The 18,685-nt window shown below is 42.4% G+C and overlaps 1 protein-coding gene across 8 annotated transcripts in view; it reads right to left on the bottom strand.

The window, feature by feature from the left end:
- Positions 1–7,906: 7,906 nt before the first annotated feature.
- The window catches only part of SGMS2 (sphingomyelin synthase 2), a 50,664-nt gene continuing 39,885 nt past the window's right edge, over positions 7,907–18,685 (bottom strand). For all 8 annotated transcript variants that reach the window (XM_045537436.1, XM_045537435.1, XM_045537430.1 and 5 more), the window contains 3 exons: positions 18,037–18,190; positions 13,491–13,657; positions 7,907–12,560 (listed from right to left, as the gene is read on the bottom strand). In XM_045537436.1, coding sequence (XP_045393392.1) covers positions 12,357–12,560; positions 13,491–13,657; positions 18,037–18,190 — 525 coding nt within the window. In that variant the 3' untranslated portion in view covers positions 7,907–12,356. The remainder of the gene's footprint in view (positions 12,561–13,490; positions 13,658–18,036; positions 18,191–18,685) is intronic.

Below are 18,685 nucleotides of genomic sequence, written 5' to 3'. Positions count from 1 at the left end.
CGTGGGTCGCGCCGGCGCGGCCTGTCCCCAGTCCCGGCGCCCGCAGCGCGGCCTGGCGCTCGGATCGGCTGTCGGTCTCCTCGTGCCCGTCGTTGGCCGGTGACAGACGGGAACGCTGTCAGCGCGGAAACCGCGCCAGGGTCCGTGCTGGGCGCCGGGCAGCCGGGACAGCGGGGACAGCGGGGACACAGGCCCCTGCGACGACGCGGCCTCGACGCCAGCCGCGCTGCCCCGAGCTGGGACACTGGGGTCCCCGCCCTGCGCCCCCAGAGGCTTTGGTGTATCTGTGGCTCCTGGGAGCGAAGAGGCGATGACCTCTTGATGCAAACCGGGGTCCGCGGGGAGACACGAGCGTTCCCCGCGCGGGGAAGCGGAGCCGGCGAGGCCGGGCGAGGCGAATGCGCAGGTGTCGCCGCGGGCGGGTGGCAGTAAAGCTTCCAGAACTCGCCCTGGCAGGACGCCCGGGCTCTTTTGTGCGGAGGGTGGAAGCTCCGTGTCTGGGGAAGCAGAATGTGCATTGAGTCCTAAATCCAGGAATAGAGAAGCAAGAATTGGCTGGGGGATTGAAGCAGCTAGCAATGTATAAAGAAAATCAGTCGTTTCAGGGAGGCGTGGCAATATTATTGCTGGTATTTGACCAGCCTTGAAATGCTGAGGTTGAAATATTAAAAGCGAATTGGATAACCCTTGCAAAACAAAGTCCTTCTTTTATCTTCCCTGATAATGGCTTTCCTTTCTGTCTTCTACAGGCCAAATCTTGTGGTTTCTGTTTATGTTCCCTTGACTGTAGAATTGTCTGTATTGAACTATTTTTTGTATGGTCCTTTGCATTCGTTCTTCTCCCCATATTAAAAGTTGGAACACCCTGCTGTACATTTTTTTTTTTTTGAGACAGAGTGTCACTCTGTTGCCTGGGCTAGAGTGCCGTGGCATCAGTCCCGAGAGATGCCTCAAGAAACCAACCCTGCCAAGGCCTTGATCTTTGACTTCTAGTCTCCACAACTAGGAGGAAATACATTTATGTTATTTAAACCACCCAGTCTGTAGTACTTTTTATGGGAGCCCTAGCAAACTAATACAGGAAGCTGTATTGTTCATAATATTATAAATGGACTACTTTAAACAGGAAGCCACGTAGCTCATCCAGTGCTTCTTAAGGATGAATTTCCCCCAGTTACATCCAGCGCATTCTTGCTAGATAAAGGAACACTTTCTGCTTCATCTTTCCTATTTTATTTTTTTATTATTTTTATTTTTATTTTTCTGAGACAGAGTCTCACTCTGTCGCCTGGGCTAGAGTGCCGTGGCGTCAGCCTCGCTCACAGCAACCTCAAACTCCTGGGCTCAATCGATCCTCCTGGCTCAGCCTCCTGAGTAGCTGGGACTACAGGCATGCACCACCATGCCCAGCTAATTTTTTCTATATATATTTTTAGTTGTCCAGCTAATTTCTTTCTTTTTTTTAGTAAAGACGGGATCTCACTCTTGCTCAGGCTGATCTCAAACTCCTGACCTCGAGCAATCCTCCCGCCTCGGCCTCCCAGAGTGCTAGGATGACAGGCATGAGCCACAGCACCCAGCCCATCTTTCCTATTTTAAATAGATGAATAAAATAATACTTGGAAGCAGTAGAGGAAGAGAATACTAAAAGATCATTTGGGCAGGAAGAGGCAGTAAGCAAGACAGTGGAAGCATTAAGAAAAAAAGTATTTTTATTGAGGGCCCAAAGATAATGGTAAACCACCCACTTTCCCACTGAAATCCCTCTTGCCCTACATGGATTTTGGCCACAGTTGTTGGTTACAGTATACCTGAAATGTCTAAGTACTTATTGTGTTATCAAGAGTGGTGTTAAATTACTCTATTTGTAAAACTACAATTGCCCAGCTGGTTTGTACTTCCTCGGGAGGCAAATGCCACACACCACTCCCATCCAGAGTCAATGAACATCAACAGAGAGGACGCATGGCTTAAGAAGGATTTGCAAAATGCTAATGAAAAGGGAAAGTAGAAATGTTACTAATGCTATTTAGTTTCACAGCTCCAGTGCCATTTAAAAATTGACATCTTCAGGCCGGGCACGGTGGCTCACGCCTGTAATCCTAGCACTCCAGGAGGTCGAGGAGGGTGGATCGCTCAAGGTCAGGAGTTAGAGACCAGCCTGAGCAAGAGCGAGACCTCGTCTCTACTAAAAGTAGGAAGAAATTATATGCACAACTAAAAATATATGTATAAAAAATGAGCCGGGCATGGTGGCACATGCCTGTAGTCCCAGCTACTGGGGAGGCTGAGGCAGGAGGATCGCTTGAGCCCAGGAGTTTGAGGTTGCTGTGAGCGAGGCTGACGCCACAGCACTCACTCTAGCCCGGGCAACAGAGTGAGATTCTGTCTCAAAAAAAAAAACAAAAAAACGGTGAATCATGACATTTGTCCTGTTACATGAGGCTTATTTCACATGGCATAATATTTTCAAGGTTTATTAATATTGTGAGAATTTCATTCCTCTCTATGGCTGAATAATACTTCATTCTTTTGCAGGTGGATATCTAGTTTGCACAGAATCTTTTGTTGAAAACACTGTCCTTTCCCCATTGAATGGTCTTAGCACCTCTGCTGAAAATCAGTCAACCATCTATGGGAGGGTTTATTTCCGGCCTCTCTGTTCCGTTCCATTAGTCTGTATGTCTGTCCTTATGTTGGTACCACTCTATTCTGACTACTGCACATTTGTAGTAAGTTTTAAAATGAGGAACTACGAGCTCTCCAACCATACTTCCTTTTCAAGATTGTTTTGGCTACTCTGAAAAATTTGGCTACACTGACAAACAGTTTTTTTGCCAGTCCCTTGAGATTCCACATGAATTTTTGGATGGGTTTTTCTAGATCTGTAAAAAAAACACCGTTGAGAGACTGCATGGAATCTATAGATTGATTTGGGTAGTATCGCTATCTTAACAATTTCAGGTATTCCGATCCATGAATGTGGGATGTCTTCCCATTAATTTAGATCTTCTTCGATTTCTTTCAGCAATTGTTTATCCATTCATCTGCTGATGAACACTCGGATTGTTTCCATTTCTGAGCCATTGTGAATAACCAATCCTGCTGTGAATATTGGTGTGCAGGTATCTGTCTGATTTCAGTTCATTTGGGTATATACCTAGGAATGGAATGACTGGATCATTAGGTAATGCTTTTGGCGAACCACCAAACTGTTTCCACAGTAGCTGCGCCATTTACATTCCCACCAGCAATGACAAGGGTTCCAATTTCTTTATATCCTCCCCAATGCTTGTCATTTTTTTCCCCTTAGTAGCCATCCTAATGGAGGTAAAGTATATAACATTGTGGTTTTGATTTGCATTTGCATGACTAATGATGCTGAGCATCTTTTCACGTGCTTTCTGGACATTTATATATATTCTTTAGAGAATGATCTATTCAAATCCTTTGCCAATTTTTGAATTAGGTTGTTGAGTTGTAGGAGCACTCTAGAGATTATTAATACTAATCCTTTATCAGATATATGATTTGCAAATATTTTCTCCTATGCTGTGGACTGTCTTTTCACTTCCTTGATACTGTCCTTTGAGCACAAAGGTTTTTAATTTTGATAAAGTCAAACTTACCTATTTTTTCTTTTATTCCTTGTTCTTTTGATGTCATACTTAAGAAATCCTTACCCAATCCAAGCTTATAAAGAGTTTCAGGCTGCAGAGAGCTATGATTTTATGTCCTGCAACTTTGCTAAATTTATTTATTAAGAGGGTTTGTTTTTGTTGACTTTTTAGAGTTTTCTGCACATAAGATCATATCCTATGAGAACGGTTAATTTACTTCTTTTCCAACTTCAGTGCCTTGTATTTCTTTTTCTTGCCTAATTGCTCAACTTCCAATACTATGTTGAATAGAAGTGGAGAAGGAATAGGGCATTCTTGTCTTGTTCCTAATCTTGGAGGAAAAGCTATCAGTCACCATTGAGTGTGATGTTAGCTGGCTTTTTCATATATAGCCTTCATTATGTTGAGGTAGTTTCTCTTTATTCCTAGTTTGTTCAGTGTTTTTTTATCATGAAGCTGTGTTGAATTTTGTAAAAATGCTTTTTCTGTATCAATTGAACTGATCATTGTTTTCCCTTTCATTCTGTCAATGTGATGTATTACATTGATTGATTTTCATGTGTTGAACCATCCTTACGTTCCAGGAATAAATCCCATTTGGTGATGTTGCACACATAATCCTTTTAATATGCTGCTGAATTCAGTTTGCTAGTACTTTCTTGAGGATTTCTGTGTCAATATTCATAAGGGATATCGGTCTAAAGTTTTCATGTAGTATTTTTGTAGGGCTTTGGTATTGGGGTAATTCTTCGAATGAGTTATGCAGTGTTCCTTCCTCTTAAATTTTCTGGAAGAGTTTGGGAAGGATTAGTCTTAATTCTCCATTAAATATTTGTCAGAATTCACTAGTGAAGCCATGGTTTAGGGTTTTCTTTGTTGGAATGTTTTTGGTTACAGATTCAGTATCATTACTAGTTGTAGGTCTATTTAGATTTTCTGTGAATCTTTCTTCATGATTCTGTACTGTTAGGTTTTATGTTTCTAGGAATTTATCCATCTTATCTAGATTATCCACTTCATTGATGTACATTTGCTCATTGTACTCTTATAATACTTTTTTACTTCTGTATAACCAGTAGTAATGTCCCCTCTTTCATTTCTGATTTTATTACTTCGAGTCTCCTCTTTTTTTCTTAGTCATTGTAACTCAAGGTTTGTCAATTCTGTTTCTCCTTTCAAAGAACCAACTTTTCATTGCATTGATTTCTCTGTTGTTTTCTGTTTTCTCCTTCATTTATCTCTTCTCTAGTCTTTATAATTCCTTTTTTCTGTTGGCTTGGGTTTCATTTTTCTCTTCTTCTTCTAGTTCCTTAAGATCTACAGTTAGGTTATTGATTTCCTTGTTTTTGAAAATTTCACTCTTAGCACTGTTTTTTCTGCATCCCATCACTTTTGGTATGTTGTGTTTGGGGATTTTTTTTCTTGCAAAACACCTCAAATTTTATTCATGGTACAGAAGTATGTAATAAGCGACAGACACATCAGTGCAGAAAAACACCGTAATTGTAAGTGCAACTGTAAGAAAAATCAGTAGCATTTGACAACGAACCTGTGCCAAGGACTAGGTTCCCAATTCCAAAGTAATTGGCTACTAAGGAAATAAAAACCATGACCTTTGTCTTAAAAACAACCAAAAAAGCTTAACAAACTGTGATGGTGACCTGCAATAGTAATGGTGACAGGGAGCCAGCGAGCTGCAGTCAGCAAAAACATAAGTGAGGTTCCAGCTGTAACGTGTATGAACTCTTTGATCTCATAAAACTGGGTCGCTACCTCTTGCTGTACTTCACAGGGTTTTGTGAAGATTAAAGAATGTATGTCAAGCGTTAACTGAAAAATGCTACGTCCTGTTGCAGGTGCCACATGGGAACTAAATGTAGGTTATATGCACACACTAGCGCATAATCCATTACTATTCTAACTCATATCCTATCCTTCTGATAGTCTTGTGGATTTTTGCCTCTCCCAACATTTGGATGGAGAATCTGATGTCTGTTTTGCAATTCTGCTAAAATATGAAACAGAAAAGAATGGTAAAATTCAGTGACAATACGTCCAGAAAAGTAATTAGCTTTCAGTTCCCCAGCACACCTAGCTGGTTAGCTAAGAAGGCATTCCCCAACATTTCCTTAAATTTGCAAACCCAAGACACCATGTTTGTTAATTGAGATAAAATATGCATATATAATTTACCATCTTTACCATTGCTACATGCGCAGTGGCAATACATACATTTATATTATTCTTCCCCCATTCATTTCCCTCCCCACTTCCCTTCCCATCCTCTGGTAACCACAAATCTATCTCCATGAGATCCACTTTTTTGGCTCCCACATATGAGTGAGGACATCTGATATTTGTCTTTCTGTACCTGGCTTATTTCAGTTAACATAATGGCCTCTAGTCCCATCCGTGTTGCTGTAAATGACAGGCTTTTATTCTTTTTGATGGCTAATGCTCCATTGTGTACATGCATACCACATTTTCTTTATCCATTCATATGTTAATGATGCTTAGGTGGAGTCTGTATTTTGGCTATTGTGAGTAATGCTGCAGTAACCAAGGAAGTGCAGGCATCTATCTCTTTGATGTATTGATTTCTTTCTTTGGGATATATACCCAGCAGTGGAACTGCTGGATCATACCGTGGTTCTATTTTTAGGTTTTGGGGGGAACCTTTATACTCTTCTCCATAGCGGCTGTACTAAAATTTACATTCCCACCAACAGCCAAAACACCATATTTTATGCAATTCTTTCTGATGGGCTTAAGTGTGATAAGTGAGTTTGTACAGTGCAAACATTCACACCTTGACAGCAGGAGTTTTATCTGTCAGCAGCTCCAGTGGGTGGCACACAATGGCGCACACATGCTTGGTGAGCGAAGTCTGGTTTCCTATCTTCCTGTCTCTCAACAGGAGATTCAAAACATCAGAGATGAAGAATATTGTCAAAACTTGTGGCCATCTCTGAGCAGCAGGGCATTATCATCTGGAGAAACTGAGGCTCTTTGCAAGGCCAAGCCCGTAATGACCTTTTATACAATCAAAACCTTGCAGACTTGAAGCTGAGTCCCTGGTTACTTAGCCAGACAGATAACACTGTTCTATCTTCACCTGCGGTGGGGTGGGAGGGAGTTGAAGTGAACGTGAATTCACTTTCCAGTGAGACTAGCTGAAACCTTTTATCCATTCTTTGCACATCCTATCCTGGTGCCAGGACTTGTTTGGACACACCACTATACTTTAAATGCTAAAATTAACAGCTGTGAGGTGAAGATTTCAAACCAAGCATGGATGATAACCATTTTCCCCACCCACGATTCTTAGTCTGGTTTTAAAGTGGTTTTTATTACTTACGAAATTTGCCCGTGATTAGAATGATTCAAAATGCCACTTTTAGGCTGAGCATGGTGGCTCACACCTGTAATCCTAGCACTTTGGGAGGCCGAGGTGGGAGGATTCTTTGAGGCCAGGAGTTTGAGACCAGCCTGAGCAACATAGAGAGACCCTGTCTCTACAAAAAATAGAAAAATTAGCAAGCGTGGTTGCACGAGCCTGTAGTCCCAGTTACTTGGGAGACTGAGGCGGGAGGATTGTTGAAGCCGAGGAGTTTGAGTAACTATCATGACACCATGGCACTCTAGCCCAGGTGACAGAGCTAGACTCTATCTTTAAAAAAAAAAAAAAAAAAGCCACTTGAACTGCAATTGTAAAGTTGCCTCTTGATTCCTTATTGGAGTTAGCTTGAGGGAAAGAATTGCCACTTTAAAAAGTTTCACTATCCTCAGCACTTTCAAAAATGCCCAGAGATTTTTTTATCCTGGGCATTTGTATAAAGAAAACTCCAGATGAATTAGCCCATTATTAAAAGCTCCCATTTAGCGTCTTATCTGATGAATAAGAGTTCACCCGAGTGTCCTGCACAGTGCATTCTAGACGAGGGCAGTCTTGGAAGCTGTGACCAGCAAAAAAAGGTGTGAGGAGACACATCAGAACCGAGTGACAGAAGGGACTCTGCTTTCTTTGAAGAATGATTTTTTTTTTCCCCTTGTGAACAATGAGAATCAGAATCACGTGTGTGAAACTGATTTTCTTCTCCTTTGTAGGGTTGTGAATTATTTTTCACCTTAAATCCATGAATTGAAGGTCATCACCTTATTTTAAACATAGTGCTTGAAGATAATAACCCTCTTGTGGTTTACATAAGTACTCTAAAACTAAACAAAGAAATCTTTAAGGAAAACATTTTTTACATGGAAAGAAACAGTAATACTAATTCTGAAAAGACTGTTGCTGTCACCGTGGTTTATTGCGTAAATACAAAGTATAGGCTTTTGCATTTTTTTTTAAAGCAAAATGAAAGATTAAAAACCAAGAACACATATCCTCTTTAGAAAAGAAACATAAATTAGTTTTAACTAACATTTAGGCACTTAAAAATGTAAATGTAAGACAACACTTTAGAAGTATAAACTATATTTACACTCCTAAATTCCTCCTGAAATGTTTTTACAAACACAAAAGCACAAACATGGAAAATGCATTTCTGAACAAAGATAATTTCCTTTTTACTAAAAAAACAAAAGAACCTGAATTCGAATTCCATACGACAGACCAGTGATTTAAGGTACTGGTGGGAAGGAGAAAACAGCTTCTGACATTTACATGTTTGATTAAAATGTAAGCATTTAATAAAACTATTACAATAGCATACAGTAGATATCATAATGAAAAATATATGTCAGGAAAATAATGAATTCTAGACTTAAAATTTTACTTTACAACAAGGCACTTAACACATTGAAACAGTACAGTAAATTTCCAAAAGAATGCAATTGGCTACCTCTCAAAACCTTGTTTTGTGAACCTTTTTCTTTTGTGAATATACTGTAACGTAACCAGACACTTTGCAGCATTAATCATTGCATAGGAGGTAAATTAAATAATGCATTCCAACTTGGCAACTAGATTAGCTTATGCCCATAGTTTCTTCTTTTTCTTTTATAGGTCAGTTTTAAATAATTCCACAATAAAGCACTCTTCTCTTTCATGATTCATTTAGAATATAGCATAGAGTAATGAGTAATAAAATAAATCAGAACTTACAATGTGTGCATCTGTACAAAAACTTCTCTTTGGGTACCTTTGACATGATTTTCAGTATTTGGGTATTGAAGTCAAGAGCACTTCTTAATAGAAGAAATATTTTTAGCAACTTAGTCAAAGGAATTAAATTACTGCAACACAAGGACATTAAAAAAAATACCAAGGATCTTTATATATACAAATAGAAAAGCCTTCAACACATGGCATATAATTTATAATAGGCTTGCCTTAAACATGTAAACTCATTTATTAAGAAATTCCTTCTCACACTTTCTTACACGACCGAGGTGAGTGTGTTAAGACCAGCTTACATTTTTTAATCAGTTTTACAGTGCAAAACAAAAACAACAAAAAATTAAGAAAGAAATGTTCAAAATATTCAAGGAACAAGATGAGAACTTTTCGATTAAAAGAAACTGCGTGAGTTGTAGCATGTAAATAAAAAAAAAAAACCCTAAAGACAGCCACCTTGGTGTTTCGAAGTAAACAAAGTACAGGTAGTTATAAAGGGAGACTGTAACGATTGTGATCGTGAGAGGTAAAAATGTCACGCAAATTTTCTTTGATCAAATGGATAAAAGATTAGAATTGTGACTCCCTAATAATCTGAACACATATTCCTTTGGGGGAAGGTTTAAAATGCTTTTAAAATAATTCCTTTCACATGATACTTCCAGATTACTGGGGGGGAGGGAGGGGGGAAACAAATGCCTTTTAAAAACTTGAAAATAACATTTTAAAAAGTGTTTACGTTCCAAGTCCTGCAACATGTTGCCACAAGGGGGCAGTGGTAAGACGGTAACGAACCCACACGCGCTGCCATCTGCAAACCACTGCCCAGACCTCCTCCCTCCTGCAGCAAGGCCAAGATGCCAGGAAATCAAACAGCAAATTCACAATGGCTTCAGGTGCAACTAGGGAAGAGGGCTTTACTTTCAGATCTAGTGGAGAAGCTCAAAAAATAGAATCTGAGAGAACTTCATTTCCATTTGGGAGCATTATTTCACAGAGAAACTAAATTACAGGAAAAACTGCACAGAGGAGCACAGACTTACAGAAACAAGGATGATAAGTAAGATCTATATCTGAATTGGCAAGGAAAAGGTGCGCTCCAAGGATGCACCGTTTTAAAGGCAAGATGAAAAGTGTTTCAGATCCCAAAGTGGCACGTCGGGTTCAATGTCAAGTTTGTTTGCTTTCCTACGTGCAAATGAGTTTTGCTGTTTCTCTTATTTTTCTCATCTTGAAGTTTTGACTCCCGTCTCCTCCTCAGTGTCAAACCCTGTGCCTCCTTTACATCTGCTAGAGGCCACGACACATACGTGTATGTGACACATACGTGTAAAGACCCCGGGAGCAGCAGTGTCTGCATCATTGGTGTTTTTAAAATTCTTTAAAAGGTGATGGTATTATTTTCTAAAAAACGGGATTACCTGACTACAACGCAAGGCTTACTGTCTCAAGGTGTCCAATAGTCAATGCACAATGATTTTTTTTTTTTAAAGCTTAAACACTTTTCCTCATTCAAGCGAAGAAAAGCAGGTTATCCAAGACACAGCTGAATAAGGCTCTAAGGTACAGCGAATGGTTTCATTTGAATTAGAGGCTCAAGGAAACCACCGGTGTTAGGAGAGCAAAACCCAGGCTTCTAGTGGGAGATGATTTTTCTTAGCATCAGAAAGGAGGAACTTAAAATGAGTGTTTTCAAGCAGAACATCTTGTTCCAGCACAACTGTTGCTATTTAGTAAATGAACACAAGTGAAAATTATATGGAATTATGTCTAAACTCATCAAGTCAACTGGATAGGTTTATTATTGGTTTATTCAGTCAAGAAATACTGGAAAAAATCCTTGAGTTTCAAAGCCTGCCAAGGATACCTGGGGTTTCAATTCTTGTTCAGAAAATCAGATTAGAGAGTCTTGTTTCGTGCCTTTGAATTCAAACTACCCTTCCTTTAGTGGTTATTCTATGACATAAAGAGCCATTCTGAAAACATACACAGAATTTTAGCACCAAAGGATGATGACTCTTGTGAACAGATTTGCATTGTGCTTTTCTCAAGCAATTTAAAGGTCAATTTTGCATAATCAAAGCTGACTATCACAATAAATTTCGGGATGTTTTCCATTCTAAGTGAAGGGAAAATTTCTCCTTCAGTATAAACCTAACAGTCTCTTCCACCGCCCCGGGCACCTCCACCCTCTGCCCTGGTGTTGATGATTTTGTAACCTTAAAACTCTCTCTAAGGTTACTATTATAGAAGTCTTGCAAACTAACCTTCAAGTAGTTAAGAAATGAAGCCAAGAATTAGCCAAAAGATTCAACAGCATTAAATAGTGCACTAAATCTGATAGCATTAAACCTTATCAGATTTTTTTTTAAATCCATCTTTTCTGCATCACCTCAAAGAAATTTAGAGACAATCATCCTCCCCCCTCGACTGTGTAGCTGTAGCTAACGCACTGAGTCCAACAGGGTATTATAGTGAAGCACCATGTTGTCATTTTCCCAGCGTAGAAGTGAAATCATTCAGTCGTGGTAGATGTCCTCAGGACCAGTTTATGAGCAACTGAGTCCCTTGCTAAAAGGCAAGCGTACATTAAACTCTTGGGCTCCACCTTGGTTTTTCCATAAAGCACAATATAACTGGGAAGAAAGTGACTTCAACGAAATGTGACCAGATATATTTCTGAGTTCCAATGAGAAGCCCTAAAACAGAGCCCGACCGGGAAGGGAAACAGGCTTGTCCCCAGGTTGCGTGAGCATCGGGTGATACCCACGTTTCATCCCGTGCTCGGACAGGTGGCCGTGGGGGTACCAGATCCAAACGACCCAGGCAGACAGCAACTCAGCGTGCACACAGGACCCACCGATTAGCAGAAATAGCCCGTGTTCCCTGGATATCTGTCATAGAGATTTGAAAGCAAACTATTTTACGCATATGTAAAATCCATGCACCTGTGCCAAACACTTTCCTGTTTACTTGGATCGCCTTTGTTTCTTAAAATAAAGTCATCAGTTAAAACCAAAACAAGTCAAAGTGACACACAGTGCATCGGGTGGCAGCCACCATGCATGACCCCAGCCCCAGCCCCGGCCTGGGCAACCGGGCAGAAACAGAGTTCACCGAACTTGACCTACGACCCCTGGGTCTCCCCACTCACTAAGCCCAAGCAGGTCATTCTCAACATCACTTCATTTCCATTTACACAGCGGCTGGACACATCCAGATATTTTATTTAAAACATTAACAAATTCTTCTGACCTCGGGAGGAAAAAAAAAAAAAATCCTGAAAACATTCTTTAGTAGAGGGTCGGAGTGGAGAAAGAATCGAGAAAGGAGTAGGATGTTCTTTGGCACCTTCAACAAACTCCTCCGTCAAATCCCAGCTGGAAGGCTTGTCACCCACGAAGGAGGAGCTGCAGGAGAGCATTTCTTTGTCGGGATGAATAAAAAAAATGCCGGTCAAAGGGTAATACTTTGTTCATCTTTCTAATCCTTTGCACAAAATTTGGTCCACTTCTTCCTTTGCCAGTCAGTTCTCCTAAAATTAAAGGAACAAGACAATACCTTTGGTTGTAGCGTTAACTCTTTTGGTGGAAGAGCTGATGCCTTTGTTCTGCTTCTCAGGTAGATTTCTCGTTATCCTCCCCGATCTTCTGCACCCGCGAGTACTTTTTGCACGATGATTTGAAGCAGCCAGGAGGCCAGGACAGGGGCCAGGAGAAGCAGCAAGGAATTGAGCCTTGGACGTTCTTCTCGAAGAAGTAAAAGATGGGGAACCACCAAGCCCGAGACAAGAAATTAGTCTGTGAAGAGACCTTCAAGTTCTGTAAAAGGTAGGAAAAAAAAAATCAAATGAGACACCTCTTTGTTCATTTGCACCTGAATGCAATTGTCACTGGCTGTAACTGAACAGGGTGGGCAGAACTGGGATCAGGCGGCTGTCACCGCTCTGACGTCCTTTCCCTAACTCCGCATGACACGTGCCCCAGCACACCCTTCCCTTTCTGCCTGCAGTTCCAGGAAGAACAGGGACCTGGGGAAGGGATGTGAGGATGACTCAGGAGGGATCATTGTCAGCAGGTGTGAGTGGGCAGATCTGGGGGCCAAGCAAGTCAGAAGAGCGAAAGGAGAGCTCAGAAATATTTAAGAGGAAAGGTAAAAATTTTGGTTCAGCGGTGTCAGCAGACATCTCGATGGAAACGGAAGAAGGAAGATGGGAACAGGAGACTACAAAGCAGGAAACACAGCTACAGAGAGAGAGAGAAGTTACCCATAGAAAGGGCATTTATTGGCCGGGCGCGGTGGCTCACGCCTGTCATCCCAGCACTCTGGGAGGCCGAGGCGGGAGGATCGCTCGAGGTCAGGAGTTCAAGACCAGCCTGAGCAAGAGTGAGACCCCGTCTCTACTAAAGATAGAAAGAAATTATCTGGCCAACTAAAAATATATATACAAAAAATGAGCCGGGCATGGTGGCGCATGCCTGTAGTCCCAGCTACTCGGGAGGCTGAGGCAGGAGGCTCGATTGAGCCCAGGAGTCTGAGGTTGCTGTGAGCGAGGCTGACGCCACGGCACTCTAGCCTGGGCGACAGAGTCTCAAAAAAAAAAAAAAATGGGTAGGAGTTTAAGTGACCGAAACCTCACCTTTGGGGGCAACGGCAGTCACCCCCACTGAGCTCCGCCACCCCCCACTGTGGGAAAGGGGCCCGGTGCATGTAAAGAAAAGAGAGTACCCGAGGGTCTTGGCCGCTCTCACCTTTTCGTTGGCCATCGAATGGTACCACCAGAACAGCCGTGTCGTGATGTAGTAGGCGATGACCACGTCCACGGTGTAGTGCTCGTGGGCCACCAGGATGCACACGATCCCGGCCGCGCTCAGCAGCCAGCAGGTCAAGTGGTACCACCAGAAGTGACGAGGGGAGTCTGCACGGCGGGAGAGTGACAGAGTTAATCAGATTCCCAGAGAGGAATTTCATGATCGCAGTCTGTCCTCGTGACCTTAACTAGGATAATCTAGAATCAGGAAGTCACCAGAAGAAAACTGGGGACCTAGAAGGAGTCACTAGGAAGGGCCCAGGATTTGCTCGGGTAGGGGCAGGAAGAGTTCCCTGGCAGCGGGTGTCTCTCAGTCGCTCGCTGGGGAGTTTGGGGACAGGAGACAGTTGAGGTTTCGCCCACTGCTGATAAGCTGAGTAATACGGACGAGAACGGAATTGTTTCTTTTGAGCTTGGCTGGGATTGGCTTATACCGGCTCACATCGGGGACCCCACTGGAAAGAAAAACAGGAGGGATCAAAAGAAAAGGCAGGGCCGGGCGCGGTGGCTCATGCCTGTCATCCTAGCACTCTGGGAGGCCAAGGTGGGAGGGGATCGCTCGAGGTCAGGAGTTCGAGACCAGCCTGAGCAAGAGCGAGACCCCGTCTCTACTAAAAATAGAAAGAAATTATCTGGACAGCTAAAAAAATATATATAGAAAAAATTAGCTGGGCATGGTGGCACATGCCTGTAGTCCCAGCTACTCAGGAGGCTGGGGCAGGAGGCTCGCTTGAGCCCAGGAGTTTGAGGTTGCTGTGAGTGAGGCTGAGGCCACGGCACTCTAGCCAGGGTGAAAGAGCAAGACTCTGTCTCAAAAAAAACAAAAAGAGAGAGAGAAAAGGCAGTTGTGTATGAAAAGAAGGGGAAAGAGGAGAAAGCAGGAGTCCTTTCAGGTCTTACATTTGCATCGGTTCCTCCAGGTGTGGTGCAGGGTGGAGGAGGAGGAAATGGCATCGTGGCCAGCAGTACTTGATTCTCAGCAGTCTTGCACTGTTATTGCCAAGGGCGACCATACACCACCACCTGGGTCGAGCTTGGGATTCATGCCCATTCACTTACAGACTTTTAGCTTTCCTCATATGGCCACTAGGAAGCTCAATCATTGGAATCGTTGATCAGTGTGAGACAGAGCTACAGCACTCACCGGGTTGATTGAGCTCACACACCACAAAGCCGCCCCACACAAATGTTAATGACAAGTATAGCTGCTGTCAGAGTTCACCTCTAATAACTTGGTCAGCTGGGCTCTCTCCCCCCCCCCCCATTTTAAAGCTTTGTGAGTTCACAAGTTAATAATATAACACACTAACTTCGTATCTGACTATGTTTACATTCACAGCAATATTTACTTTAAAGTGCAGAAGAAAAGCTGACTAGCAAAGGGATCCATTTCTAGAACTTTAGATGAAACAGGGATCATTCAAATAAAAGAATATATTCTTTGTAAAATAGCTCTTACTGCTCTGTTGGTCCCAAGCGAAACAGTAAGAAAATGAACTTGAGTTTCCATTTGCAAATCTGATTGTCTAGGTTTGGATATGGTCCTCATGACTTCTCAGTTGCTTCATCTCGCCACTAATTCCTGGCGGATAACTTAGGGGACCCCGGGGTTTTCATGTTGGGAGGGGCCGCACCCAGCCCCCACAGCCGTTCTGTTAGGCTCAGAACATGAAAACTGACCTTGACATTCAGAAATCTGGAGGTCTCGCTAAATATGCATCCTCCACACCGCAGACCCCATTCCTCCCTCCCTGGGGGCTCACACCAACCCTGCCTCCTTGCTCGTAAGGTCACCTGGTGTTTACTGTAAACCTTCTAGATGTTTGCCCAAACCAGAACTATTTTGTATCTGTTTATTCATAAAAAGCAAAGCTGAAATAGGTTAAGGAGCAAGGAGGTGGCCAGAGTGATCATTTTACTACTCGTGGGACTAAAAGTGAGGTTTCAGGAATGGCTGGAAACCCTGGCGGTGCCTTCTCGTGAAAATGCATTTCCTGTTACGCAACCACATTGCGACCCCCCACTCATTAACTGGGAACACCGGCTGACCCCAGGAAAAGATTTAACATAAACTATATTGAAGCAGAAATGGCCAAACGGTGATCCCCATTGCTCTCTCATTTACCCACGAGGATAACAATGAGCTAAAAAAAAATAAATAAATGAAATAAAAAAATAAAAGACGATGACACAAGTACTAATTAACCTCATTGTCTGTGTGGGATCCTGGCCCTAGTTGGTATTGAATAATAGACACAATGGACATGGTATGGTGGCAAAGCAAACAAAAATTAAAAATAAAAGATTTAAAAAGCTGTTCTTAACTAGCCAGACATTTGGTACTAACAGCTAAGGCTGATTTCTCCAGGATAATTTTTTTTTTTTTTTTTGAGACAGAGTCTCGCTCTGTTTTCCAGGCTAGAGTGCCTGGCATCAGCCTCGCTCACAGCAACCTCAAACTCCTGGGCTCAAGCGATCCTCCTGCCTCAGCCTCCCGAGTAGCTGGGACTACAGGCATGCGCCACCATGCCCGGCTAATTTTTTCTATATATTTTTAGTTGTCCAGATAGTTTCTTTCCATTTTTAGTAGAGACAGGGTCTTCCTCTTGCTCAGGCTGGTCTCGAACTCCTGACCTCGAGCGATCCTCCCGCCTTGACCTCCCAGAGTGCTAGGATTACAGGCATGAGCCACCGTGCCCAGCCTCTCCAGGATAGTTTTATAAAGAACCGAGGCCTTACTGATAATATTTTCACAGCTGTATAAAGTCTCTTTTTCTAACCCAAATCTTCTCCTACATTTTTATATGTTCTCACAACTGAACGTAAATCCACTCATGACAAAGGAGCAATCGAGTCCAAACTGATCAAAAGGCAGGAAAAGCAAAAAAATAGATAAATGATGCCTCTCATTCTGGAAGGAAACTTTTCAAAGAAACCACTGGAACCGCTGCTTACTCAGAACACACGGTATAATTTAGAAGATAATCACTTTTCCTAATTACACAGGAAACAGACATAAACACAGAATGCCCTGTTGATGTACAATTGAGTTTGGATTAAGCGTTACAGATTTGCCATTTTATTTCTTACCAAAAATAGCGTTACAGCTCCTTTAGAATCTAACGGGTTTTCCTGTCCTCACCGGAAGACCGAAAGGGGGGGGGGGAAGAAAGAAAGAAAGAAAGAAAAATATCTCTCACCAAAAATTGGAAAAAACTGGAATGTAATTCTTCCCATGCTCTATGTAAACTTACACAATTTAAAAAACCTCAAGGCAAAAGCATGTCTTGGGGGAAAAAAGATCTCTACTTACTGAATGGCCTTCACTAAAGTAACATTCTAATAAGAGGTAAGAAATTGGAGGCATAGTCTCTGGTTCAGGCTGCTTAAATCTGAATCCTTGACTCTCCAAATACTCAAGCTGTGGTCGGGAGCAAGACATCTTCTCTATACTCCAATTTCCTTATCGGAAAAATAGGACCCTCCCCTTGTGGGTGGGCTGCAAGGATTAAATGAGTTAATTTGCACCAAGGGCTTAGAACAGCACCTGGGCCAGAGCAAGTATTATGTCTATTTGCCATTATTGTCAATGTCTGTTAGTCTCCAGTTATTTAGAAAGCTGACTCGCAGTCTCCCGGGGTGTTTTCCCTTCATTACTTCTATGGTTTTCAACCTACGAGCACCTTCTCTCCAACATGCAACTCCCCCCTCGCCCTCATCCCCATCCTTTTCCATAGGGTTTTTGTGAGCCTCAGACCAGAGGGAAGATCCTATAACTCAAATGTCCCTCTGCACTAGAAAATGACTGATCTTACAGACAGATGGAGCTTGCCTTGGCAAAAGTTAGAACTATAAACCATAAGCATCATTCCACCCACCACCTAGAACCAGTAACTAGATATTAGAAATGTAATGACTAGGCCAGGTGCAGTGGCTCACACCTATAATCCTAGCACTCTGGGAGGCCGAGGCAGGAGGATCGTTCGAGGTCAGGAGTTCAAGACCAGCCTGAGCAAGAGCGAGACCCCGTCTCTACTAAAAATAGAAAGAAATTATCTGGACAACTAAATATATACAAAAAAATTAGCCGGGCATGGTGGTGCATGCCTGTAGTCCCAGCTACTCGGGAGGCTGAGGCAGGAGGATCGCTCGAGCCCAGGAGTCTGAGGTTGCTGTGAGCTGAGCTGACACCATGGCACTGTAGCCAGGGCAACAGAGTGAGACTCTGTCTCAAAAAATAAAAAAAGAAGTACAACCCAAGAAAGGAGCTGTTTTGGAGGCAGGTTAGGTGCTAGAGAGAAGCCAGGGCCAGGTATTTAAGCCTTCAGGGTTCAAATCACATGTGACTGTTGAAAACAGTTGAAAACATACATTATCTGTTTCTCTCGTGGCTACTGATCCCAGTGGAATAAGGGTCCCATCAGTTTCAGGGTCTCAGGATCCCTGCGTCTACAGCAATCGGTTCAGGGGGATGAGCCATTACTCACATTCTTTGATGAACAAATACGTAAGCGTCAGCAAGACCGTGTGGCCGCTGAAGAGGAAATCTCCGCACAAGCTGTGTGAGCCCGTGATGGACAATCCGCCCCCAGAGATCAACCGCAGAATCCGCTGTATTTTTGCCTGAGAGTCTCCGTTGAGCTGCGGGACACGAGAAGATTCAGAAGAAAATTTACCAGCTGATAAAAATCAGGGTTCAGCATAATTGTGTGTGTCTTGGGTCACTGGGTTGTGTGATTTGTTTGTTTTTTTTTTTCTCTGTAACCAAAAGAGTCAAAAAGGATCCAAGGAGAAGCTTCCCAAATTGGGTTTTATACATTGTATTGGCAAATTTTACTGACACGTTTTAAATTATTCAGTATGTTACTAATAATATGTCTTGGTGGTGGCATGTCCTTGGGCAAAGCTTTTAAAAAATATTAATAACCAATGACTTCACCACAGCAATGTGCTAAAAAGCAGATCAAAGCTACTTTCTTTCCTTTTTGCAGGGGAAGGAAGAGTTTGGATGGGTAATATCTGATGCAGCTGTACCCCACATTGCAAATATCCTACCGTGCATCACTACCTTGTATTCAGTGGGCAGCCTAAAGTGGACAGATAGCTGTATTAATATCTGCTCAAAACAGTTGCAGT

The sequence above is a fragment of the Lemur catta genome, chromosome 26, assembly GCF_020740605.2.
Source record: "Lemur catta isolate mLemCat1 chromosome 26, mLemCat1.pri, whole genome shotgun sequence".
NCBI lineage: Eukaryota > Metazoa > Chordata > Mammalia > Primates > Lemuridae > Lemur > Lemur catta.
The sequence above is the reverse complement of the archived record's forward strand: the minus strand, read 5'-3'. Positions and strand labels throughout refer to the sequence as shown.